Source organism: Clarias gariepinus, chromosome 4 (assembly GCF_024256425.1).
Source record: "Clarias gariepinus isolate MV-2021 ecotype Netherlands chromosome 4, CGAR_prim_01v2, whole genome shotgun sequence".
Classification (NCBI taxonomy): domain Eukaryota; kingdom Metazoa; phylum Chordata; class Actinopteri; order Siluriformes; family Clariidae; genus Clarias; species Clarias gariepinus.
In genome coordinates, this window is record NC_071103.1 from 33875970 (window position 1) to 33903905 (window position 27936).

At 42.9% G+C, this 27936-nt stretch overlaps 1 protein-coding gene across 5 annotated transcripts in view; it reads left to right on the forward strand.

Annotated features, from left to right (window-relative positions):
* rreb1a (ras responsive element binding protein 1a) overlaps window positions 1-25070 on the forward strand; it is a 49470-nt gene extending 24400 nt beyond the window's left edge. For 2 of the 5 annotated variants that reach the window (XM_053494343.1, XM_053494345.1), the window contains 11 exons: window positions 6704-6805; window positions 7072-7295; window positions 10415-10504; window positions 10597-10760; window positions 15325-15478; window positions 15758-15903; window positions 17645-17834; window positions 17955-20493; window positions 20592-20756; window positions 21349-22101; window positions 22189-25070. In XM_053494343.1, the coding sequence (XP_053350318.1) occupies window positions 6704-6805; window positions 7072-7295; window positions 10415-10504; window positions 10597-10760; window positions 15325-15478; window positions 15758-15903; window positions 17645-17834; window positions 17955-20493; window positions 20592-20756; window positions 21349-22101; window positions 22189-22637 (4976 nt within the window). In that variant the 3' untranslated portion in view covers window positions 22638-25070. The remainder of the gene's footprint in view (window positions 1-6703; window positions 6806-7071; window positions 7296-10414; window positions 10505-10596; window positions 10761-15324; window positions 15479-15757; window positions 15904-17644; window positions 17835-17954; window positions 20494-20591; window positions 20757-21348; window positions 22102-22188) is intronic. The other 3 variants (XM_053494344.1, XM_053494346.1, XM_053494347.1) reach the window with 3 other exon arrangements.
* Window positions 25071-27936: the final 2866 nt, after the last annotated feature.

A 27936-nucleotide genomic window follows, 5' to 3' on the forward strand; every position in this document is an offset into this window, starting at 1 on the left:
GTATATCCATATTTGGCCTTTTTTGTAGAGCTCGAGACAGTCCAATTAGGTGTCTCTTTTTTTTTTTTTTGTTTTGTTTTTTCTTTTTTTTTTTTTCCTTATGTGACCTCATAAAAGAATATACCCTCTTCCAGCTTGTTGCTCAGCTCTGCTGTTCTTTTGTGGGTGTGGCTTAGCATGGGCTCATTTACATAGACACTGAATAGCCACATTTGAAGAGGAGTGCTTAAGCATTTTCACACACTATCTAGGGGAGCTATGAGACATGTCTTACTGACATGTCTAACTTGTTAAAGAAATGGACTTTTTAATTTAATCAGGTCAAAGTGGTAATAATTTGGAATTTGATTTGAAGTTTCAGAGTAAGGTCTTTTAAAACCTTGTGTGAATAAATCCTCCATGAGAATGAGAGAGAGAGAGAGAGAGAGATGTAGAGAAGAGAATGGTATTCCTTTTCCTATCGCTTTGTCCTAGCCTGGCCTCTGATCAACCTCTTTGGCTTTTGCTTCTGCAAACATGCTTCTGCATTGATACGCTGATCTTTGCCCTCTGAAAGAGAGAGAGAGAGAAAGCGAGTGTGTGAGAGAGGGGGAATAAAGGAATGGAGGAGTGTGCCGGAGACAACAGTAAGGCGAGTATGTGAGAAGGAAGTAACTCCCCTTTAAACCTTATCAGTGTTAAAAACTCGGGTTCGGTTGAGTTTGAGAGAGTCAGATACGATCCGTCTGGCCTGGCTGCTGAGACTGTGTGTGTGTGGCTCATCCCTTCCTGTGTGTGTGTGTGTGGGAGCTGCTGGTTTACTGTTAGATTTGGCACTACTCGAACAACATTTTCCAGTAATGTAGTATTATCTACTGTAATTTTGTTGATAATTAATGTTCCCTTATATCGTTAGTACTTTTAAGAGGAAGTAGCATTTTATTTTAATAACTTTCTATTCTGGTTAATGGATGTTTCTCAAGAAGCTTCAGTCTACCTCGGGGCATTTATGAGCAGTGCTGATAAAGCGAAAGGAAAATATAATCTGATGTATTTTCCTTTAGTTAGCGTCACCAACCACACCTTTATTCACAGTAATAGTAATATTTTTATTATTTATATATATATATATTTATATATATTTAAATATGACATTTTAAAAATATATATATGTTTTTTTGGCAGCTGTGTAGGGGAGCGGCATGGTGGCTTAGCGGTTAGCACCTCGACAGCCCGGGTTCAATGATGCTCTGTGTGCATGGAGTTTGCATGTTCTCCCTAATTGCCTGTAGTATGTGAATGAGCGTGTGTGTATGTGTGTTTGCTGTGTGATGGATTGGCACCCATCCAGGGCGTACCCGCCTTGTGCCCTTAGTGTCTTATAGATGATGAGTGAGTGATATGAATTCATGAAAAAGAAAAAAAGAGTTTTTTTTTTTTGGATTGATCCGAGCTCGTTTGTAACAAATCCGAGCAGCATCCCAGACTTTAGTGGTGTGTGTTGACAAATACATCCAAAACACACCAGTCTGTATAATCAGTCATTAAAGTCATGTTTTTCAGCTTTAAAGGTCGTTTCCTTCTGTTGTCCCTGCTATAATGGAAGCATTGTTGTAGCCGAGCACTTCAAGTGCGAATCAAGTTAAGTAGAATTGTGCCCTAGCGCGCTGCGTGTGTATGTGTGTGTGTGTGTGTGTAAGCGAGAGAGAGAGAGAGAGAGAAGGGGGGGACCATTGGCATGTCGAGGCAGGATGCAGGCGTGTGCGGGCCTCAGTGGAGACGACAGAACAGCAGCAGCACACACACACACACACACACACACACACATACGGATGACTCCAGCTAAACGTTAAACACACATTCACACTCCTGTTCCCAGGCACGTCGTTATGGCAAGTTTCGATGCCGCGCCAGAGCGAAGCTGTTGCAGCCCATTTTATTTTCCATATGCAACAGTGTATGAGAGACGGAGAGAGAGAGAGACAAAGACAAAGGGAGAGAGAGGGAGACAGGCATGGAGGGTGGGAGTTAGGGAGGTTTGAGGGCTGCTTCCTTCCTCCATCTCCTCGCACTCTTCTGCTTTGTAGTACTGATACACAACACCGTTTGAGTGGGGTTGTCTCCATCCTTTCCTCCACCACCTTTTTCCATCAAGTCTTTTTGAGAAGCGCAGTGTCAGGATAGACACACAGGAGGCTGTAATAAATAGCCAACATATGGTCACCGGATCTGCGGCCCCGCAGGCCCCTCACCCCTATTCCCAACCTGCATGTCCCCCTCTCTCTCTCTCTCTCTCTCTCTCTCTCTTTCTCTCTCTCTCTTTCTCTCTGCCACTAAAAGGCTTCTTTCCTGGCCAACAATCCACTTCTTTGGGTTAAGTTCTTGCTTAAAAAAACCTTGTATGGTTTAAAATAGGAATCCACAGAAAGTGAAGTACTAACACTAGGGTACTGTTCAGTGCTGGTTGGTTTCATGTCCACTACAGACAATGAATAAGCCCAGAATAGTCTGGTTTCTTGGTGCAATGTCTGTCTGTGGCCTGAAAAACAGCACCGGGCTGCTTTGTTTCACAACTTGGATAGAGTTTCAGTTAAAGTTGTCGCACCGGCACGAAGACGAAGACGGATCTAGATTCTACATTACGTTGTAATGTACAGTACGTTTTTCAAGGAGAACTGGGGTGCGTTGAAAAGATCCCCCCCCCCCCCCTTTTTTTTTTTTTAAAAATAAAATCTGATGCGGGTTAGTATTTCAGGTTTCGGAGATGTTTTGTGGACGAATCTCACCAAGAAAGAAATCTTTAGTGTCATAAATCGAATGGGGAACAGTGATGGGTGATTGATTTTAAGACGATTCTTTCTTCATTCGTTTTTAAAGCGCTATAGTGCAGGCGCTCGCGAAGGAGTGAGAGTTGAACTGAGATCAGACCGTTTTGGGTTGCGTTATTGTTTTTAGAAGTACACTGGAAAAACTGCTTCTCTACTGCTCTTTCTTTTTCTCTCCTCCTCCCCTCATCCCTCCGTCCTTAACATGTGGGTGCTCTCCTCTCAGCAGGTAAAAGCACACAGCACCTCCCCTTCCCACACACCCTCTCCCTCTCTGTCTCTCACACACACACACACACACACACACACACACACACACACACACACACACACACACACACACATACTAGCTGTACCGTCCTCGCTCCTGTTAGCTTTGAAGTGTATGTGTCACTTTCGGCAGTTTGGCTCTGAGCCATTGTCTATCAGCCAGGTTTCAAAAAAAAGAAAAAGAAAAAAAAAGCTCTTCTCCCTGGGCTGTTCCGCTCTCGAGTCGCGAATTCCAGAACGCAGTGAGAAACCTCCTGTCGGGATTGCCACGAGCGGCCGAGCTGAGACTTTGTACCTTGACCAGTGTTTAGATAAATTTAGTTTGGGAATGAAGGCTCGCCGGTCTAATAAATAACCAGGTGTTGTTTCGCATGTGGCACAGTCACATGCATCAGCACTGGAGGACAGAGAACATCCTTTATTTATACTGGTGCTATGTACGGGCAGACACCGTAGCCTGGGGATCTCAGGGAAAGAAGTGATAAAGTAAAACGAAAAAACCCAATAAATAGTTTAAATAGAGAGTAAGTTTAACCGAGTGCAATTTTAATTTAAATTCTTGCTACGTTCACCTCGTTTCATTTCATATCGACATTTCTTCCACTACAAGTCATCCCTTCCAAAAAGTTTCTCTCTCTCTCTCTCTCTCTCTCTCTCTCTTTCCCTCGACCCATCGTATAATCCCCAGGCTTTTAACCCGTGTGTGGGATGATTTAGCACCGCGAGAATCTCTTTTCCTGAACGAGCGCACCCTAATCAGTAGAGCCCCTTGAACGAGCGAGGGATCTCACACCTCCGTCACCTCCGCTCCGCTTCACAGGACGTCAGAGTCGTCTCCAGAGGTCTGAAACGGGGGTTTCACACCAAAACCATCACCCGAGGAGCTGGCGCTTGACTCCACACACACACACACACACACACACACCCTATCAGGAATGGAAGTCCACCCTGATTATCGACGACAAAGTAAAATTTGGTGGTCAGGAAACAAAATGCATCACCTGCTTTAACTCTGCCCTCCGTAGGGGTCTCGGTGGGGGTGGGGGGGAGGGTGTAATGGGGTGGGGCTCACGCCACTTTGGGGAAATCGTCCAGGACGAGTTTTTCTCACCGCAATCCAAGTCAGCACCTCATAGACTCCTTCATGCATCAGTTGTTATGTCGGTGATGCTTTGGCAGTGCCGGGAGCGCAGCTTGTTAAAGAGAGAGGAAGGAGGGAGGGGGGGGGGGGCATTCTTTTCCAGAGTGTTTGGCAGCGTGCACGAACTTTTCCAGCCTCTGTTTCTACTGAACACAAACACTCTTGTCTCACACACACACACACACCTCTATATCGCGCTATGCATGACCTCTGTAGTGTCACCTGTGGATGGTTTCTTCTTTCAAGGATGTTTAAGAACCAGTGTATATCTGTGTATGTGTGTATGTGTGTGTTGTGTTTCAGTGAGAGTGATGGCTGGGAACAGATGTAGTAACAGTAGCGCACCCCTCCCTCAAACTTTCTCCTGGCTAAGCTGCAAGAATCTAATAACAAGTGTGTGTGTGTGTGTGTGTCTCGCACAAATTTAAAACTTGCCCCTCAACTTTTTCCTCTCCACCACACACTTCAGGTCCGCACAACCTCGTTTCGGCTTTATGCTTCCCCTTATTGGACACTTGGTCCTTTTGGCCCCACACCCGGGTCTGGTACATCACTTTTTTTTTTTTTTTTTTTTTTTAACACCATCCCCCTCTGCCATCATCTGTTGCCGTTCATTTTGCAGGCCATAAAAGTGCCAGCGTGGTGGACTAGTACATCCCCTCCACCGAGCCGGTGCTGGCCGGGCGATACCCTTACAGAGGTACACTTGTATACGGTTTCAGTACCGTCACGCGTATGCCATGTCGATTATCTGCATTTCATTCCTCCATCTAGCTGGCTACAGAAAGAGCTGTGTAAATACTTTTGTGCAGTTTATTTTTGATTATGGCCATGATTTGCTGGTGTCCTAGTGCTAATAATAAATAATAAACAAAAAAGGGATTGGATTAAAGAGAGCTAACTCGTTACAAGTATGATTTACGCGGGCGTTCAAGTCAAACCTGGACTCGCAATGAAATTTCTCTTGAATAAAGACATCAAAGCGATTGACATTTACAGAAGACTTCAAGCGCAGTACGGTGATGAGACTCTTCGGAAACATTCGGATGATGTAATCGTTTTAAAGAAGACAGCACGTCCGTGAGCGGCGATCCCGGCCCAGGCCGATCGTAACCCCGTGAACGTTTAGGGGCCACATCCCACCCCCACCCTCCGTACAGTCCTGATTTCACTTCCACATATTTGGGCCATTACGGGAGTTCCTGGGAGGCCAGCATTTCAGACATGACGTGATAATTTTGATAGAACTCTCATTCTGTAACATTTTCGTCTTGTTAACCATCAGTCCTGCTGTGTGTGTGTGTGTGCACATGTCTGAGCGGGTGTGTATTTACCACCATTTCAGGCATGCATTTGTTCTGATGGAGTGGATTGGCATCACTGATGAGCACATCAATCACACTGTGGTGTCATGGCATTCTCATCATCTAAACTAACCCCCCCCACGCGCACACACACACGCCCCATCTCTTTGTCCGTCTGTTTCCACTCTCTGGTGAGGAGGAAGTAGCCTGAACCGGAGAGGAGCTTCCTGTGGGGCCGTAAACGGGAAACGGCAATTAGCCGAGGGAGAAGCCTGTTTCTTCACCCCTCTACACTCTCTCTCTCTCTCTCTCTCTCTCTCTCTCTCTCTCTGACTCTTCTTTCTCTTTTTGTCATGTCTTCTTTCCACATTACTCCACTTTTTTGCCTGTCTTTTTATCTGCACTGGGATCCATTTCTCAAGTCGTGTCAAAGCTAGCCTGGAGTTTCCTGTTGCAACCCGGCTCATATGACTGCATATTTGTTAATCAGGGTGTGTGTATGTGTGTGTTTGTATGTGTGTGTTGCTTCATAAGAACGAGAAAAGACCAAGTCCTTAATCTAAACACCTCACCTGTTTTAATGATGCTCATATCAGTTTCAACCAATCACATATCTCTATCTTTACTTATAAGAATTCGATAAAAGGAATAAAAACATTTTATTTCTTAAAAAAAAAAAAAACCAGCAGATTCACCAGGAACAATATTTGACTTCAGTCTCTTTTTAATGTCTCGTGTTTGTGCTAGAATCTGCTGTGCTTGTTGTGTCATGAGACAGACAGATACACACACACACACATGGTGGCTCTCACACACTCTCCCGTGCTCTGCAGTCAGGTGCTGGAGTCATAAAGCACACACAGCGCCAGCAGCATGTCAGTGTATGTGATCTGTGTCACATCTGAGGCAATGGGACATTCTGCTCTTTAAGACATGTCCGACTGGAAAATCAAAGTGGCTTTTCACAGCTGTCGTCCAAATTCGATGCTGCGTGCAACAGACCATGCGAGGCAGCCCCCTAACAGATATTATAAAGTTAAGAAGTGGTCCTGAGCTTACCTCGCTCACTCCGCCACACGTTATGGAGCGTTCTCGGCTTAGGCTTATAAAGCGCTCCAAATGCATCCATGCACTATCTTTCTCTCGTCTTTCCTTTCTAAACATCTCTTATCTCTGTGCTGCAGTGATGGATAGTTCAGGAGAGGAGAAGAAGACGGGGGAGGAGGTCAGCTGTGCCATCGGCGCCGTCGAGGCCGAGCAGACGGATGAGACGGATCGACACGCTGGTGAGGCCGAAATAGAAGTTTCATAAGAAGTTAAAAGCAGTACACTAATGCATTGTCAGGATAAAAAAAAAAAAAAAGTGTATATATATATATATATATATATATATATATATATATATATATATTTATATATAATTTATTATTATTGTAATATTTAAAAAGAAATTCTTTAGACAATAACAGGTGATGTGTACGCCTGAACTTGTGTAGTAATGTTGCTAAACAGCCTGTTTATGACCCTCCACATCACCACGATTAATCCTCAGAGAGTCTGAGAAAGTCAGCGGCGAGCGTGCCGGATGCGCAGGCCCGAACGGAGGCAGGGAAAGAGGGAGCGGATGGAGCAGATCTGTCGTCCATCACCTCCATGATGAGCACCGTGATGAAAGCTGCTCAGCTGAACGGAGGGGTGGAGGCCTCCTCCAACAAAACCCCCAGCAAGACCTCCAGCAAGAGCCCCAGCGCCACCCGCTACGCCCGGAAAAGTCAGGTACAGTATAAATACGTATATAAAGTCTCATAGAGACATACACACACATACATTAGCCAGCTGTTAGTTCTGTCTAGAACAATAGCTTTGCTTTGTGGTTTGTATGAAGTCTTCCTCTTTCAAATGCTAGAACACTTGAGGAACAGTAAGGGCAATCATACTCAAGTGTTCCCACACACTCCAAAAAAAAGGCTTCATAAACTCGCCTTCACAGACGCCCTTGTTTGTTCTTTTTAAGCCTGCGAAGCCTATCCGCATGTTACCAGCCGATTACATGTACACCACTTGCGGTGGGCTTCGACAAACTCCAGAGATAAGGAAACAAAATCAAACACCAGAATCTGACGTAACCATGGAAAAGAAGGCAGCACATATTTTATGCGTAAAACGTATGACGAGGCACAAACTGGTTTTTAAAAGTGATGCAGCTGATCTTTTTTGACGAATGAGGCGAAAATTAAACCCAACAAATATAGAATGTAGCTAGTGTCCGGGTCGCTATATCCAGGGAACGACTAATTGTTTAGAAAATCAAACCCATCATTATTGATGATCTCACCAGCTAGTCTACATGATGAACAGAGTCTCGTGTTCTTTATAAAAAACACATTCTTGTGCGTGCATGTGTTTCTCAGCCAGACTGTACCAGGCATACGTGATAGAATGGGAATAATGACATGTTCTACACCGGCGTCTGGTGTTTCAAACATGCGAGTGAGCTGGAGAGATATACAAGATGTTCATCAGACTTAGCAGCAATCTTGCAGCTGATACGCGGGATATTTTATAGCGTCAGCTGGAGCGATGCAGCATTGCTTTGTATAGTCTGCCGGACCAGTAGCAGGTGTGACCGAGCGCGCATGTGTTCCTGCATCGGAAGAGGGTGGGATGACGCAGGTGAGAGAGGGGACAGTGTCCTCATGTTGAAGCGGACAGACACATGGTCCTCAGCCTCTCAATCCTCCTTTTGTACACGCAGCTCGTCATCACATGGTACCGATTAAAGCGTGCACTTCAGGCCTGTAACTGCCCTCATGTGGGGGAAACAGGTGTTAATTTGACCTCACAGGACACTCCATACCCCCCCCACACAACCCCCCCCCTTCCAAAATCTAGATAGATTTTCTAGATGAGACGGACGAATGCATAAAGACAAGTTTGTATTTATATATATATTTTTTTTACCATGCATTTGGGAACTTTTCATTATTAAATGTTTAAATCTAACTATTAATGAACTGTTTACTCTGACAGAGAGGATAAGATGATAGATTTTAACATCCTAACTTTATTTAAGTATTATCAGTTCATGCACGATTTGTAAATGTATATTTTAAAAGCTTTTTCTTAGTACATGAATATGATTTGATTAATATTTAAAACCTGAATATTCACTTTTAATTAATCAGCTTAAACAACTCGTGCATGCACATCCTATAAGGTGGCTCATTAGGAAGTTCGAAAGTCTCCATCTTTGACTAAAATAAATATGCACAAATGTAAAAAAAAAAAAAAAAAAAGATTAGCTTGAGGCCTTGGTTCTTTGCAATCTTCTAAACTTTGTTGTTTGGTCACTGATCTGATCTGTGATTGCAAGTCATCACAGAACGAGCTGTGGCCGTTTTTGTACATTTTATAACAGATAAATATACAGAGATACTAACTGCATCAAAGAACTTCTTTGTTTAAGGACCTTGCTCAAGAGAAGTCTGGCTGCTTGAAGATCCTAAGGCATTTAAAACAAGTGAACAATGCTGCTTGAAAACTGAATCGTTCCTGTAACCGTGACCTCAAGAGACCCCACCGTCCTTATATGAGGATTTCACATTATTTTTTACGCAAGTTATTACTTGTAGATGCTTATAAGAGCACTGTTGATTATTATTATTAGTCTTGTTCGATAATTTATAAGGTCAGGAGAAATTACAAGATACACTACACTACACTATGGGTTGGGTCTGAGAAGGTTAAGGGAAAAGTGTGATTGATATCACTAAAGAGAGTAAAGCTGTGCAGGAAAAATGTTCGGGCTCTGAACTGATACCCGTCACGTGCATCATTTTCTGTTGATTGGAGTGTGAAAAACCGCACAAGAATCACAAGTTCTGCAGTGTTTCTGCCCTCGATCGATTGTATGCGCATGCATTCTACGATGCGATCATGTTCTGGAGTTGTGTGCGTGTTCGATGGCACGGCGTCCAACCTGGATGTGGCCTTGTGGGAGTGAGTGCGGGAAGAGTCGAGCAGGGCCACACACACCAGACTCGGAGTTAATGATCTGCTCTACTGTCAACATTAGTGGGAGGGAGCACATGGTGTTGGGTTACAATGAGCTGCCACTCAAGGTGAAAGAGGAATACACACACATGTTTGTTTTATGCACATGCACACAGAAGGCACACGCAGAATGGACAAAATGAACAATTTCCTTAATAAGAACATGATTGAAACAAAACTAAAAGTAAAGCGAGAGTGGCGTAGTGTATATCCGATTAGAAAGGAAGACACCTTTCAGTTTCAGTCGACCTCGAACGAGATATCTGAAGTCATTTTGTAATTATTTGGACTGTCCCATGCAACAGCAGCCCATGCAAGTTGGACAAAAAGGCCAGATCATCATACACTCATATTTATCTAGTAGAGTATTTATTTAGCTCAGAATCTTATACATACACTGAGGATCAATGAAATGGTCAAGGGCAGAAGACGAGGCCACCAGATGGGATTTTACCCACACTCCCTTCTGTTTTTAGCACGGGCAGACCAAAACATGCATTGGGGAATATAACCATGTATAATCATGTACAACTATTAGTGTATAAAGTATAATGTCCATCTTGGAACTATACCTCATTCAGTACTGGTTATACTGTACATGATTATGGTGTCTGCCAGACTAGGGCATATAACCTGAGACTTGTGTTCTCACTCACTCATCAGCTGCCAATCCATCGCAGAGCACACACACGCTCATAAGCCACCGTGCCGACTTGTATTATATTAAAATATCATATTGATGGCGTAAATCCAAAGCCGTTCACCTACCTGAACCGTTTTGTTATAATAATAACAATAATAATAATAATGTGCTAATGTTTCTGTGTGTGTGTTTGATTTAGGATACCAAGGAAGAGACATCATCTCTCGTCTGCCCACTTTGTGACAAAAATTGTCAAACTCAGCACCAGCTTACGATGCACATTCGCCAGGTAACGCGCGCACCACAGGCCAGCGTACCACAATCATGATTCTACAAAAACATTACTCATAATAATAATTTTTATTTCATTTCTCTCCTTAGCATAACACAGATACTGGAGGTTCAGATCACTCGTGCAGCATCTGTGGAAAGTGCCTGAGCTCAGCCAGCTCTCTGGACCGCCACATGTTGGTGCACAGCGGCGAGAGGCCATACAAATGCAACGTGTGCGGCCAGACCTTCACCACCAACGGCAACATGCACAGGTCAGAGACATGACGTAACCTCTTTTAGGTGTTTGTTCAGCACCGTGCCAGGATAGGAATGAAGCGAACCAGGAAACCAAAAGAGATTAATTAATTTGGTCGACGTCTTTGTTGTGTTGGGTTAATATCAGTGAAGTGTGAAGATCTCTCGGGAAACATTTCCATTTAAATCAAGTCCGTTTATTTTGATGGGATACACCGGAAAAACGGTTTTGCCGATGCAGCCAAGAGCACACGCCTGAACAGTTCCGATGAGTATTTGTACAGGTGACTCATCTGTGCTGGTTAAGCAGGAGTAGGTTTGCGTGTTTGACAAAGACGGAATGAGACAGGGATGTGAGCGAGTGAACTGGACCATCCAGACAGACACCTGTGGCTTTCTGCCTCATGCTTAGCCTCCCAACAATGAGGTCTAATCCCAAGATTAGCAGTGACTGTGTATCCTGGAAGATTCTGGAATTGTATGTGTGTACGTGTGTGAGGGACATCTCCCACTCTGATGCAAGATTCTTAGTGGCTCACGTTTTCTAGCTCCTGTTTTTTGAAGGCGCTCGGTAGACGTGACATGTCAGGGCTGGTTCAGTACTTCTCAGTCGAAGCAGTTTTGCATCGGGACACAGAGGGGGAAGGAGGAGTGGGGGGGGGGGTGTATGGGTGTGCACGCTACAGTACATCAGTGCTACATCGAATGCACTTCAACGTGAATGCTGATTGGTTGAGGCAGAAAGGTGTGTTCATTCTTTTGCATGTTTTTATCAAGAGTTTTATAGTAACTTGTATAAGGTTTCGTTCATCCAGTATCGAGTATTGAAGATGACATTCAGGGGCGGGGCTTATTATCTAGTCTATTTTAATATACAAGACCCAGTCCTGACTTTATCATTATCGTATGTAGAGGAAAATCCGAAGATTTCAGACTTGAATGATTTCCATGTTCGGCCGCATGTTATCTCTAGCAACATGGGAAGTAAAAAGCTGTTGCTACTTCTCAACAGCTCCTCGTTCTGCAGTAAAATGCAAGACGTTCTGTTAGTTTAGAAGGAACACACCGATCCGTACAATTTGGAACAATACCCTGACAAATGCACGGAGGTAGAAGTATAAACCAGGCCTCACGGTGTGAAGAGATAACGATCAGAAATTCCTGTTGCCTAACGCTGGTTCTGCAGCTAGCTCACGCCTCTTACACAGCTAATAGATTATTAAAAAGCTTTCATTAGCTAATGAGGTTAGTCAGGAATGGTGGTCGACTAAGGGAATGTTTAAACAGCGGGGGGATGGTTAATGTGTAAATATGGATATGTATGTTTTTTATTTCCTTTTTTTTTGCATTTACATATAGAAATACTGAGTAATGCAAAATGTATATGAATAGGTGAAAATGTAGGCGGCACAATGGCATCGTGTCGCCTCACACCTCCAGGGTCGAGGATTAGATTCCCACCTTGGTTACAAGATCCAGAGCCCCGGTTTCCTCCCACAGTCCAAAGACATGCATGTTAGGCTAATTGGCATTCTTAAATTGGGTACACCCATCCAGGGTGTACCCCGCCTCGGGCCCCAAGTCTCCTGGGATAGGCTCCAGGCCCCCCGCAATCCCTGTATACAAGTGGACAATGAGTGAGGAAGTGAAGGAGGTGAATGTGTACAAAGAAACGCATAGGAATTTAAACTTCCGACTTTTACCTATACGTTATACAGCGGTGTCCAAAAGTATTAAGACAACATATAGCATGTATTATTATAGTCATCCCCGAAACGATTTACACTAGTAAAAATATTTGGGTAAACTATATGTAGAAACATTAAAATCAGCCATAGATTTTTGCACAAGATACCAACTGCTTTCATCTTCTACAAAGTATTCACAAAATGATCATTCATGGGTGAGTTGGTGCAATACCTCCACCTACTGGCCTGGAGTGTGGAGAAGAAGATTGACAAGGGGAGGGGAAATAAAAGATTATCTTCTGGAACAAGTTACACAGTGTTTTAATGATAATTAGATTATTTAAATAGTGAGGTTTTGGAATTTTAAAATAAGAGACAAATCAAAAACGAGAGAGAAATAAGACATAATCTGCTACTATGGCTTTTATATATATATATATATATATATATACATTATATGTGTGTGTATGTGGATATAAAACACACTGATTTGCAGGCAATTTGCTTGTTGGCAAAACTTCAACACCACATTTTTTTTTAATTAACATTAGACATCAATTAAAAGCAAAAACAACCCGATCCTTTATTCATCTTTCTGAGTAATTTTGTCCTGAACCTCGCCCTGATGCTGCACCACCACCCTGCCAACACGACAAGTGTGCATCCGAGATAGTAAATGGGCGTTGGTGTGTGTGCGCGCGCGTGCGCCTGTGTTTACTCGTGCATGTCGAGGTAGTCGTGAATGTGGCCAGGACAGAGACAGTTTATTATGAAAGAAGGATTGTGCACAGGAAACGGACGTCTTTAAAGCGCTTCCCTCTCCGTTGTTTCACATGTGGTATCTTCTACCACCAGGCTGTGATGGTGGAGGGGCGAGTACCTACATCCTCTGATGTTGTTGAGTCATGGAGGAGGAGGGGGTGGGCACGAAAGACACGAGAAAGATAAAAGTTCCCCCAACGGTTTCCACCTGAATGGACATTGAAAAAGAGAAACATGAAGCTGGTTTTGAGTGTGATGCTGTTAAACACACACGAGCTGCTGAGAGTTCTACTTGCTGATGAGTGAAGAGTTGAGGAACTGGTCTGTTCGCCTCCCTGCACTGCGTAATTGTCTCTCGCTGTGTTTGTGAGGCTCCAAGAATGTAATCTTCCTCCCTTTTCTTACTCACCGTCTAATCGAGTTGTTATATTTATATAATGCACATCCGTGAACTGTGCCTTGTCGTTCCCTAAAACTCTAGCAAAGTTTTCCTGCTGTTGCAAATTGTGATGCATGAGGAAGTTGTCTGCTGTTGGCAAGGAGGCCACCATTTTGTGCCAAAGCATCACATGGAAATGGGGGCAGGGAGGAGGGAGTCACCGTTGTCAAGGAGAGAGACAGAGGGAGAGAGAGAAAGAGAGGGAGAGATCACAACTGACAGAGGAGGGCGGTCACGTGAGCCGATTGGCTGCTTTTATTTGCTTAAACTCCTCCAGCGTTGGTTACGCTGCTGAACGGCCGGAGTTACAGAGTAGTGCCCTTGGCCTGACATTGCATTAGTAACCTGACTAGACAGCGCCCCCTGCCTTCACACTGTGCTGGAATGTCAGGAATGGACTTGTTGCGGCATCAACAAGTTTTATGATCCTTTACAGATTAGCTAGCTGACTTCTATGATTTCTAAAGAAACACCCATGATCCAATGACAGGAAGCCTAGAACAAATAAAACCGGGAGCTGAATTCATCACCAGGGAAAATGAGTACACTTGTTTCCGCATCGTCGTGTTTGAAAGTATATTGATGGCATGCTCTGTGCTTTTCTGCAAAGTATTTGCAAACAGATTAAACAGCTTAAACATATATAATTGTCAGGCATCAGTGGTGACCTTCATCCAATCGTTAGCCGCTGACATGGCAGGGTAGGTGTGCTGTGATTTGTTGAGCCCAGGGTCAGAGTCCAGACCAGAGAAAGAATCAAATCTCACCACATGAGTGGCCAATCATCTGCCTGCTATTAATAATAAAAAAAGATGAAACTAACCGAGCAGAGATCAAGATGATGATGGATGCCTTTTTTATAAAATTTTTTTTTTTTAAATACACGCATGATTACAAATACACTGTATATGCATAAACATATCCAGAGAGGGTTAACAAAGAGCTGCATAAGACACACACACACACAGTCAATACATGTTTTGATGCTCTGTTGTCATTGGAAATACACTCTTGTCAGCACAGGCCCATTACATAACACTTCTATAAACTTTGATGCATTGCCCAAGTCGGCTGCCTTTACATCTTTTTAGCTCTCTTTGGCATGGAGCGTGGGACTCGCAGGTAGACGAGAAGTAAGAAGACTGTTCTAAAGCGAGAAATGTTTCAGGGTAGAAACATGCTTCAAGCTTTAAATTTACAAATCCGAAGCTTCATGACCAGCAAAATGAAGAGGATTTGCCTCTGGGTCCCTTCATGGAACATTGCCTATTCCAGTGCATGTTATCCATGTAAGGGCATACACATCCACTGGGATAATTGCAGGGGTTTTTTAGCCCATTAGTGCTTTTCCTCTTGGTGCGGTTTTTATCAGGACGCATGAAAAAGATCCCAAGTTTCAGTTTTTACGCAAAGATTATCCATCAACCAGGCACTCCAAACGAGCAAACCCACCCAGCTGGCTCGGGTATCTGATCGACATCCTGGTCATTTAAGCATCAAGTTCAAATCTTAACCATCATGAAATGTATTTAACAAAAACAAACAAAAAAACAAAACAAATAAAAAGCAAACAAATCACTAGTGACTGATGATGATAGTTGTAAGGGTTTGCATTTTCTTATAAATCATAATGTGTTTAGAACACATCTTATAAACATGTTGAAAAGTTCGACCATCTTTTTTAATTTGCAGGCACATGAAGATCCACGATAAGGATCCTTCCCTCCCGAGTCCCACCAGCCCTTCATTATCCGGTAAACGGAAACGTCCGTCTGCTGTTATTTCCAAGAAGAAACTCAGCCACAGTGACGATGGAGAACAAGCTGATGAGCCACCCAGTAAAAAGGTTAGATGTGTGGCTGTTACACGCCATGTGTTACATTTTCGCCACTATGTGGGTTGACTAAGGATAAATTCAGAATACTCTAGTTACTGTTTTAGGGATACAAAAAGCCAGAGCTGATCTGTAATGCTTATTTATTTTCAAGACCCTATAAATATGGATTATGTCTAAATAAAGACCCCTAAAAATGTATAATATGCATAAGGAGTTACTTAATGCATACCATGCATCACTCTGAACATCACTGTGTATCACTGACACTGCTTTGTCTTTGCTGTGTAGCAGGTTTTAGAAGACGGTGGAACAGACGATCAGACGGCGAGCAAGGGTCAGGACGAGCAGCTACCATGTCCCATCTGCTTCAAGAATCTGAGCTCCAAACAAGAACTGGAAACTCATATGGAAATTCATCCTGACAATGCGCTTAGGTTCGAACAGCACCTACTATTATACCAATATTAGTATAACATCAAAAATATTCTGTCTTCCAAACTATACACACACTTATACAGAAAGCATCTAAAGTTGTAAAGGTTTAGCTTAGTGCTTGTTTATTTAAATTATTGCCTGCATTTGGATAGAATTCATTTATCATTACGGTAAGAAAAGACTTTAAGGATATGAGAGCTGTGTTGATAGAGGACGTTAAAGCTTGGAGGTTTAGGCAGGACTGGAGGAGTTGCTGGGAGATTATGGAGGCATTCTTTGTGCTGAAATGGTCATAATTTAACACATCCAAGCCTCATGCATACCAATCAGGGTGTTGTTTCATGGGCTTGTCTATAGCCTGACTCGTATAATTGCTGCAGTTTTCTCCATCATTAAACATTTTAATGACTTCTGATATCCTGTTTGTGAATTCGAAGTTTGCGAATTAAAATGAGGTGGAATGCCATATTTCAAGTCAGTAATTTGAACGGAGAAGGGTCATACAGTACCTGGGGTGTTTCTTATGGTGTTTGTGGGTTCTCAGTTGGTTTCAGAACTTTAAACGGATTTATCCCTTCCCCCATTTGGCCCCTAGGCACCAGAGTTAGGGAGTGGTGTTGAGAGGAGAGAGGGAGGAAACCAGGGAGGAAAGGGAGGGGGGAGTACCATGGAGGTTGTGTGTGTGTGTGTGTGTGTGTATGCGGTGAGGGGATTTAATGAGTCACAGAAGTAGACTTCAGGACGCATTCGGCTGGACCTCTCTGTTGGGGGTGGGGATGAGTATCCTTGGAGACATCACAGTCCAGAGACTCCGGCCCTAAAACTCACTCATGCAGTGACGAACCTCTCTGAACACAAGTTAATGGGTAGCTTCGTGGAGCTGGTTCATTCTGAGGTGAGCCTGCCTGGATTTGGTTTCACAGAACCATTATTGTATGGAAGTAGAGCAAATTTAGCACTAATCCCGTGTAATCGCCAGAGCTAGTTAAGAGGATCTACGCTGCAGTGAATCGGGTGCTGAGCATAAAACTGCAAGCATGCAAATACAGGGATACATAGTGGCATGATATGGACGTGTGGTTAGGTGTTTTGCTCACTGTTACACGTCCAGACACACACACTCGGATGCATGCAGTAATAAAGGGAATTAGCACTTTGGTTATATGAGACTCCCTCGGAGGGGGACACTGCATAAACAAAATGTCTCAATGACTCATTACACAAAAGGAGAACAGGTTTGGCAGTTATGTTGCTGCGTTTTCATGACTAGCCCTCAAAGAAATGTGCATCTCAGTTAGCTAAACTGTGGAAACACACCTGCCATAATGCTTGCCTGGTCACACTGTTACGGGTGTGGTTGCGTGCGTGCACGCATGCACTTCTAGATAAAGCAGCTTACGGTCAGCACAGACACCTCACGACAGTGGTGAGAAGTGTGGGCATTGATAAGAGCTGTGTGCAACCGCATCCACACTTGCCAGATGTCTCAAACAGAAATGGAGAACTGCCACAGTTAATGCAGGAGTTCTCCATCACAAACCGCCCTTTGTTACTCTACATTTTCTCTGATGTTTGCAGTTGTCCGTTCGAGTTTAATAATATTTGATCCTAGTGTTTCAGAAGCCTTTTATGCATTTGATTGCTCCTCAACAATTATCAAATATTGGATAGATGTATTTATTATTTATGCATTTTGGATTGGTTGAAGGACAGTGCACTAAAATGTGGTATTACTCATAGGTGTGAGCATTGTTGCATCTCATTTCGGACACATCGAGGTTTGCTCCGTCATAATGCAGCCATCCATAAGCAGCTGCCGACGGACCCCAATGGACGCCCATTCATTCAGAACAACCCCTCCATACCCCTAGGCTTCAACGATCTGGCTTTCATCGACTTCTCCTGCCACAAATTCGCTCGCATTGCCCAGGTAATAACCTGCATTTATGTCAGTTAGTCAGCCCCAATGAAGTGTTAATTCTGATGGTTTTATTATGTGGTATATTAGATATACTACGTCCTATTTATATACTGTTATTTAAATGTACAGGTTTGGTGCGAAACTAATCTACGCCGCTGCACCAGCAAGCTTCATCGTTTTGTGTGCGAGACCTGTGACAAAGCTTTCCCTTTAAATGTGGCGTTAGACCTGCACAAGTCCACCCATGACACTTCTGAAACCAAGCAAGAGTCTGCTTCCTCACAGCCTTCCACTAAAGAGGCTGTCAAATCTGAGAAAAGAAGCTTCATGGACTCTCTGGGTTTGCAGCACATTTCTCAGGTCAAACCTGAACCTTCAGAGGAGGATGCCTTGCAAGCAGAGCGAGACAATATTCGTGTGATCCATGTGGAGCCATCCTCGGTCCAAAAGGAGTCCAGCTTTCTCAGTGGAATTAGCCTGTCTCTGGTGGATCCGACATCTCTCCGGGGTCTGTCGCAGAACGAGGCACTCAAACTCCTTTCTTTGCAACCATTTCAGACTAGTTTCCTTGTCCAGCCAGATGGTGGAATGGTAGTGAAGCCAGGTTGTCGTGAGACTGGAATGGAACTGGCTGACATACAGCAGATCCTCAAAGTGGCTTCTGCTGCCCCAAATCAGATCAGCCTCCCTCCCTTGTCTAAGGCACCCTGCAGTGCGGTGAAGTCAAACTACAAGCAGATGCCCCCACTCAAGCCAAAGCCTCTGGTTGCTCCCAGGACCAACATGACAACGTCTACTCCTCCACCACTTTTAAGTACCCAGCAGGCATCACTAGGCTGCATCAGCCCCAGTCTGCCACCACCTGCTGGGCAGTTCCCGAAGGCTGCCAAGGAATTGTCTCCATCTTCGTCCTCATCTTCATCATCCACTTGCAACCAGGCATCTATGGAAAAACTCCAAATGGAAGCTGATTGCATGGGTGATGCCCACACTCCCATGGATACAGATGACCAACAAATTAAGCAGGCAAAAGACAAGATAATGGCGCCATCTGGAAAGAAGGCAGCAGGTCGCAAGGGGTCGTACCCCTGCCGCCTTTGTGACCAGGTATTTGCATTTTCGGGGGTACTACAGGCGCACATGCGTTATCATCTCGGTATCTTGCCCCACCAGTGTAATATTTGTGACTATGTTGCACCTGACAAAGCCACACTGATTCGTCATCTGCGCACCCACAGTGGTGAAAGACCCTATGTCTGTCGAGTCTGCCATTACCCGTTCACTGTTAAAGCCAACTGTGAGCGCCACCTACGCAAGAAACACATGAAGAACAACCGTAAGGAAATTGAGAAAAATATCAAGTATGTCACCTCGTCCACGACGATGCCCGATGCATTAGATCAAACTGGCTCAAGTGACACTGTCTGTCGTTTATGTGGCGAGGACCTTAAGACCTCCCGAGCGCTGCAGGTTCACATGCACGTCCACAATGGCTTCCAGAGAAAGCCGTTTGAGTGTAAACGCTGTGGAGCAGCCTTTTTAGCCAAGCGAAATTGTATCCACCACCTACTGAAACAGCACCCTGAAATTAAAAAGCAGGACATAGAAGACCATATAGCTATCATCACTGTTCCTCCTTCACAAACATGTCCCACACCTTCTCCACCCAACGGAGTGCCACCAAGAACATCACCCTGTCTAATCAAAGTGGAAGATCTAAGTTTCTATGGTGCAGATCAGGACCAACCGCTGGACTTCTCAAACAAAAACCGGGGAGGTAACAATGCTGGAAACATCAGTGCTTCTCCTGGAATCAAGACAGAGCCTACCTCTTATGATGATTCCATGGAGCCCATTGATCTCTCAATTCCCAAGAATCCCAATAAAAAGATGAAGGTAAATCCTAATGCAGTGTTGCAAAGAGAAGTAAAAATGGAACAGACATCTCTTAACATAATGGATCACACTTTCCCCATGGGCCTACAAATAGATAGAGCCATTGAAGAGAAACCGCAGCAGCTTGGGTGCTATCAGCTCCCCACTGCCATGACCACCATCTCTGCAACCAGTGTAGCAGGTCGTGCCTTGCGGTTAAAGCCCCTGCTGCCTAAACCAAATTCTGCTGCTGTGAAGGAGCTCCCACCTTTGGCCTCCATTGCCCAGATTATCTCCTCCGTCTCTGGTGCCCCCGACCTCCTGAAACGCGACAGCCCTAACGGTAGCTGTCCTGACTCTGTCTCAGACATCTCCGCTGAGGAGTTTATCCAAGAGGGATCCAAAAGGAGAAGCAATAAAAGGCAAGCCACGAACACAACTAGAGAAAAGCCTGCAATGAATTCAACAGACTCCAATATCGACCTTGAGTCCAGTGGGGAATTTGCCAGTGTGGAGAAGATGCTGGCCACCAGTAATGCCAATAAATTTAGCACCTACTTAAAAACCAACATAATGGAGCTGGAAAGGAAAGAAGGAGAACAGCCATGCAATGGTGACAAGAAAGAAGGACAAGATGAAAAACAGATGCAGGCCAAGCAGACCTCTCAGCCCCAGCAGTCCAAAGGGAAAAAGAATGCATACTCAAACTCTGTGCAAAAAATGACTTGCCCATTTTGTCCCAGAGTCTTTCCATGGGCCAGCTCACTCCAACGCCACATGCTGACACACACAGGTAACACACAACAAACCATCCCATTCCATGGTCTTAGCATGTCTGTATATATGATTATGTATGTGGCATAATTCGGGTCTATTCGTTGTGTGGTTTAGGTCAAAAGCCGTACCCTTGCCCTAAATGTGAAGCTCTGTTTTCAACCAAGTCCAACTGTGAGCGCCATCTTTTGCGCAAGCATGGTGTAACCAATAGAGTCCTCCGGCAAAATGGTGCCATGTCTAAATCCAAGGAGTCAGACGAGTGTTCGCCTGAGAGTGCAGGTAAGGAAAGATAGAGAGAGAGGGAGAGAGAGAGAGAGAGAGAGAGAGAGAGATTGGGATTTTTAGAACATTTATGAAAACTACCTTTTGATTGGACACTTAAATTAGTTAACTCGTCTGTGTATTTTTTGGATGAAACTAAATCAATAATAGAAATCAGTGTTGTATTAAGCTGTATAATGTAACCTGTAACTACATTGAGTCTCACTTGGAATTAAATGGGAACAAAATATGAAATATCAACTTCTATGTTATTGCCTGAAATTGTTAACTCAGTCAGATAGCTGATTGTAGGAATAGATATTTATTTCTCAACAGTGATTTGGGAAATTTTAATTGTTACAGGGAACACTTACTTTGGGATAAAGCAAGACATGTACAGTACATGCAAGAAAAAAAATTATTACACTTTAAATGTTATGTAATGTTATTACAGACATTTATATAGCGTCATGATTCGAATTGTCTGCAACCACACATGGAATAGATGTTTAGTAAATGAAATGAAATACAGATTTACACTAAAAATAAAATAAAATCCAAGTTATAAAAAATACAGCAATGTTTAATGTGTTTTAATTTTGTGTTATAGAGAGCATGTCTGAAACTGAGCTCAACTGTGGTGAGGCGATGGAGCTGACAAATTGTGGACCTGAAAAGCCAGCGGCATCGGATGCCAAGAAACCCTCCCCAGCCAAGCCCACCGAGGCAGCTGCAGTAAAGCCCCTCTTCCACCAGGGGGAGCCAGAACACCAAGATGTCCACGAGTCACTAAAAAGGAAAAGCACAGTTAATGACGACGACACCCACAGCAATAAGAGCCTGGACCTGAACTTTGCCAGCAAGTTAATTGACTTTACATTCTCGGAGGGTGAACAACAGCGGCCCATTTCTGCTGTAGACAGTGATTCACATGAACAGGAAGAGTCCAAGCTGACCTGCAAGAGCTGCAACAAGAGCTTCAGATATGCCGCCACTCTGGCACGCCACGAAAAAGTCCACGTGTTAGAAAGCGCAGCCGATGCCACTAACGCCGACTTCGAAACGGACGATGCGGCAGAGTCTTGCGAACTGAAAAAGGATATGGCAGAAGACGAGGTGGAGACGCCGGAGCGAAACGGGACGGCCGAAAGTGAAGGGGCGGGCAGTGCGATGGACAGTGGCTCTGAAGAGGACAGGGACGAGAGGAGTGATGATGAAGGAGGTGCTACTGAACCAAAGAGCTGTGAAGAGGAGCCTGTATTGCCTAGGGGCAAAACTGACAGGAGGAAGAAGATATGCGGGGTGTGTGGCAAACGCTTCTGGAGCCTTCAGGATCTGACGAGACACATGCGCTCTCACACAGGTAAGAACAATTTCAGTGTTGACTGTGTTATAGCTATAGTGTACATATAGTGTTTTAATAACTGCTTCTACCATCTTCTGTTACCAGGTGAACGGCCCTACAAGTGTCAGACCTGCGAGCGCACGTTCACCCTGAAACACAGCCTGGTCAGGCATCAGCGTATACACCAGAAACCCCGCGGCGCAGCCGGAGAGGACGAGGGATTCAGCGGGGGCTCGGCTAGTGAGAGGGAATCCACCCCCACCAGCACGAACCCTCCCTCCGACAACGAGTGTGAAAGCAGGAAAGAGAAAAAGCGCAAGTCTTCCTCGGCCACAAAAAGGGAGCAGGAGCTCAATAAAGAAGCTCCTGCCATCGTCACAAAGAAGGAAGAAACATCACCAGCTACACAGACACCCAAAGAGCCTCCAGCAGAGGATCCAGTCTCGGATTCAGCCTCGGACGGGTTTTTGCAAGGCCTGCTGGAGATCCATTCCAAGCCTAACATCGAGCGCATCCTCTCGAACAGCGAGCCTCCTCTCCTGGGGGTGGAGTGAAGGAGTAACTCCAGTGCCATACAATAAGTACTTTTGTACTGAGAAACATTTTAAACAGCAACAAAAAGACCATTTACAAGTGCCTTTCTACTTTTTTTTTTTTTTTTTGGTATATCTTTATCTACTACCAGATGATTTAGTTGATTTTTTTAGAGTATTTTATAAAATGAATTTTTGTTTTGTTTTGAAATGTCACATTAAGCAATAAATAATTGAACAGTTTAGTATAATGATTTGTATATGATTGACAAACTGAACAGAGAATGGTCATACGAGCCTGCAAACAAGCCGGCACATGACTACTGAGACTACTGTGTGACGAGTATAACTGGAACTGCGCTTATTTTTCCATGGACTCAAAATCCAGCATTCAGCTTTAGTGATTAGCAAGACCTCCAGAATACCGAGTTGTGTTCTGGCCTTTTGTATTACATAACAAGAGGGCATGGTGAGTTACAGAGGCTTTACGGCTAACCCTCCGAGGTGTGCGCAACATATTATCTCAGCATATAATATCTGGGCAATATTTGCCTATAATAACATGAACATAGTTTCCAGCTATGCTGACCATGTCAGACATCCTGTTTTAACCTTTTTTTTTTTTTTTAACTGAGGGAAGTGCAGTTTTTTTTTTCCTATTAAAAAAAAATTATATATATAAAGGGCTCAAGATGAAGAGATCTATCTAGCTCTAGTGTGACTTGCAAACAAATCTCAACAGAACGAGACTCCTTCGTCCAGGTGAAATGTCTTCCAAAACACTTTAACTTCAGGCCTTACTTGTGTTTTCTCCAGAGGCTTTAGACAGGCCTAATGCGTCCAAATGCTAGTTTTTCTTATTACTTGAAAGCTGTCACCCTGCTGCCTCCTGTCTGGCTACAGCACCAGTTCCAGGACCATCATCCTCCTGAGCGTCTCTCCTAGTTGGATATCAGGTCAATCATATGATCACATGTGGAGTTGGGTATTTTTGTAAAAAGAATTTTTTCTTCTTCCTCAAATGTATAAACCTCAGACTCAAAGCGAACCTCAAAGAGCAGCAAACCGAACTGGCAGAGTAATTACAGCCAACTCCTCGTCTGTTCTCCAAACTAGTCCCCGCTGACTGGACGACTCCCGTTTACCCCGGTCGACCTCTGGTGTTTAACAGGAAACAAAAAGAAAAACACATTAGAATTGGTGGTGTGAGCGCTATGAAACAGAGTATTACTAAGCGAGCATCACTCTGACAGGTGATGAGATACCAGCCGGTTTTAGATGGCGTCTTTCCTCACCATAGTGGCCACTGGCACAAGACGACTAGTGTTGGATGAACTTGAAAAAAAAAAAAAAAATGAAAAATGCAATCTCTAACTCAGTCTGCGTATTGTATTCTGAGACTCTGTTTCTCCTAACGCCTTTTTCTGGGTTGCTATGTGTGAGTGTGTTGCGTGTGTATTCACGTGTGTGTGTGTGTGTGCGTGTGTGTTTTTTCCGGTTGAGAATGCACACGGACTGTTTTAAATGTATTTATTGTAGCCCAGTGTGGGTAAAGAAGTAAAATATGGAGAAGCCATGTATTAATTATGCTGCAGAGAGAAATGTTTCAGATTCAATACTTCAGCAGCCCAGCTGATCTGGGTCTTCTGTTTTTTTTTTTTTGTTTGTTTGTTTTTCCCTTAGCAATAATCACTATTGATCCAAAGGCTTTATGTAGATGTTTTTATGTTTTATGGACTCTGTGGTCTATTTCGTTTCTTTCTTTTCGGCTGATGTTATTATCACTATTATATTAGTTTGAATGAGATATGAGTTTGTTTTTCTCCTTTGATATATAAAACTGTGAAATTTATTGTTTTCCTGTTCTGGGTAATTATTTAGGGTAGTTTTGCATGTTAACCTTTTTATGTTCTCTTAAATGGGTATTTTTTTTTCTGTCTCTTTCTTCACACACTGTCTTGCTCTCAGGGTTTTTACATGATGCTTATTTGAAATGTACCTTCCTGAGTTGCAAATGTTCTCCCCGACTCTCGATTTTGGAACAAGTTGAACTGTCAATCACTACTTCTAGCACTTGACTGTGAATTAAAACGAGTGGGATGGATATACTGAATCCATGCACGCCCACATTCCTCTTATCATTCTGCTTATTTTCCATGTTTTTGTTTCTTTTATTTTTTCTTTTCCTGTTTTTTTAATGGTTCCTTCATGTCCTATCTCCTTATCATATGGCAAAAACTAGAAATTGTACAGTCTTGCCAACAGGCTCTGGTTAATACTAAAGGGAGCTTCGCATCGCTGCTACACACAAAAAGTAATTCTACTGGACTTGAACGGAACCAGAATCATCGATAGTATTTTGGTACACTACTCCTGCTCTTCACACGAGTGCTTTGAAATCAGAAATTTAAGCTGTTCTGTATCAAACCTTTAAAGCAATAAAATTTTATTAATGCAAAATCACGCCTAGTATCTTTTCTTGTGTGTGTAACTTTTGTCTGACTCCGAATTTGTAATGAAAGGAATAATTCCACTGATCCTCTAAAACAAAATAACTCAAACAGCCTGATGGATTCATCTACATGCATATCATCTAAAAAGTTTACCAAGGTTATGCAGTATCGCAGTAGCCCAAATATAAACTGATGAGGAGTTCACTACTGTTTATAGGATCCATCTTCTTTGGTCTTGTCTTATCGATTTATCCTTCGGCTCAAAGAGAACGTAAGAGTGTGAGAACTGAACTGAACAAATTCAGCTATAAATATATTTATTGTGCTGTAATAGAGAGTGTGTAGTGCAGGTCTTGCTCCTGGCAGCACCAGCAGCAATCTGTATGAAAGGGAGAGAGAGCGGTGTGGCCACACCAGGGCCATCCACACGTCAAAAACACTGAAACAGGTACGAATGTAACATCTCATTTCCGTGAATTCGTAAAACATGCATCGGAATAATTAAATGACTGCAGCAGTTGGAGTAAAGTAGTGATGTCAAATGAAATATTATTTAATTGAATAATTGTCATCGTCGCAAATCAAAGGGAAATTATGGAAATTTGTATGAAATGCAAAAAATGTGTACAAATCAAAATGATTAGATGGCCCCTGATGAGCAAGCCGAGGGTTTTGCATTACAGTATATAATGTGCAGTGTATATACAGTGTCTAACCTCTGTATATATAGTGAACAACCTATATAGACTTGCATAAATGTACATACTGGATGTTTATTCTGTTTAGAATTTTTTTTCTTAGCACATTTTTTTTTTTACTACTGCAAAATTACAGAAGTTACCATGTGACAGGAAGGACAACTGGTGTAAAACCTGTGCCAAGATCTGGTGGTCCACTATGGCGACCCCTTGACAAGAGCAGCCGAAACAAAATGTAGGTTTAAAAACAATGTAAACTTAATTTTTGTATACATAGAATAACAGTTCTTTTTGGATGCAATGCTAGTGTTTGGCTGGCAGATTGTAAAGAAACATACAATAGTGATTTATATTGTTTATTGTAGAAATGTCTTCGGAATCAATATTATTATGGAATATAAAATAATTTTGCTAAAAAAGTAAGAAAAAAAGGATGAAATCATGAAGATTTCTTAATTTTACAATATAAATCAAATGAATAAAACAAAATATACTTAACATTTGTAATGTGTGTGTATGTCTGTGTGCATGTGTGTGATTTACGAGCGTGTTTGTGTGTGTGAGTGTTAACATTTGTGATGTGTACATGTGTACAATAGGCCGCAGATGCTGGAAAAAAAAGCCTCACACTATGATGTTATTTAATGTGATGTCACTGAACGTGTCACTGAATATAATGCCACACAAAGTTATTAACCACTTTTCAGCGTATGCTGAAGGGATTATCACGGCTGACCCGTTTAAGATGTCAGGGGGGCTGGTGGCTCTGGGTTCGATTCCCATGCAATACCCAACCCCCCCGCATATGAATAAAATGGGACGGTTGCGTCAGGAAGGGCATCTGGCGTAAATCCTGCGACCCCTCGCCGGAAGCAGGCAAAAGACCAACAACAACAACCCATTTGAGATATCAAAAATCCCACTACAATTCTGCATTCTCAATGTCTTTAGATCACATTGGGCGCCTCCTGTTGAGTTGAGCCCAGGACATGCAAAAGTTGTGCGAAAGTTGTTCGGCTCAATAAACCCTATATGAGCAACTTTCTCAGGCATTCTTATGGCAGCATAACCCAACTTGTCTGCCAATTTTCATGAGTTTTTCATGACCCCCAAAATCCCAAAAGGGTGGGAAAAAAATTTATACTTAGAAAAACAAGAGCTGAATGTGTAGTGTCTGTTTGTAAGGTGTGTGTGTGTTTGTGTGTAGTATGTGTAGTGTTTGTGTATGTGTGTGTGTGTGTGTGTGTGTGGTGTGGTGTATGTGTGTGGTGTGGTGTGTGTGTGGTGTGTATATCGCCGCCCCTGTGCACCAGACTGAATGTTGCATATTGGGCAATTTGAATGTTTATAATATTTACGTTTATTATTTCTGTATATGTTTAAATTGTAAACATGAAGCCATATTAAAAGAAGGAGAGGGAAATACCTTCATCTAGTGGACGTAGTTTAGTGCTGCAGGAGTCATGCCAAATCCATATCTAATCAATGGGCTCATTTAAATGTCACAAAATCATGAAACTAATCTTTCTATGTAAAATGTTTTAAAAGATAAGGACTTTCTACTTGTTAGAAATAAATACCTTATTTTCCCTCAAATTAAGACCTTGCCTTAGCAACACAATTAAACACATCAAAAAATGTTAACCTTTTTGTGTTCTATTAAATGGGTATTTTGTTAATAATCGCCCTCTGGTGGAGATTTAGTGTAAAACACTGCTAAAAACCCCAACTGATTAATTCGCTTCCTTTTAAATGACTGCTTACAATTATTATTTATATACTTCAACACGGTGAATGTAATCATATGGATATTCCACAAATGATAATTGAATCATCAATAGAAACATGTACAAAAGAGAAATTACATGATTGTGTTTGATATTTTAAAAATAGTTGCAAAGCTGAGTGGATACAGATCACTGATTCTTACACATGGAACGATCACGTGCGATCAACGTGGTCCTGAGACTTTAGGAGTCGGAAACTGTTACAATTTTATTTGAGAGACAATAATCACCTCCTGCAGTCAGACACAGCGCGCAAATAATGTAATAATGGCGCAGATTTTCACAGAATGAATTAATTAAAAGTTAATTCCGTATGGTAGCTAGCTAGCAAACTAAAATAAATTATATTTACAAATCCAGAAATAACACATTAACGCAGAGT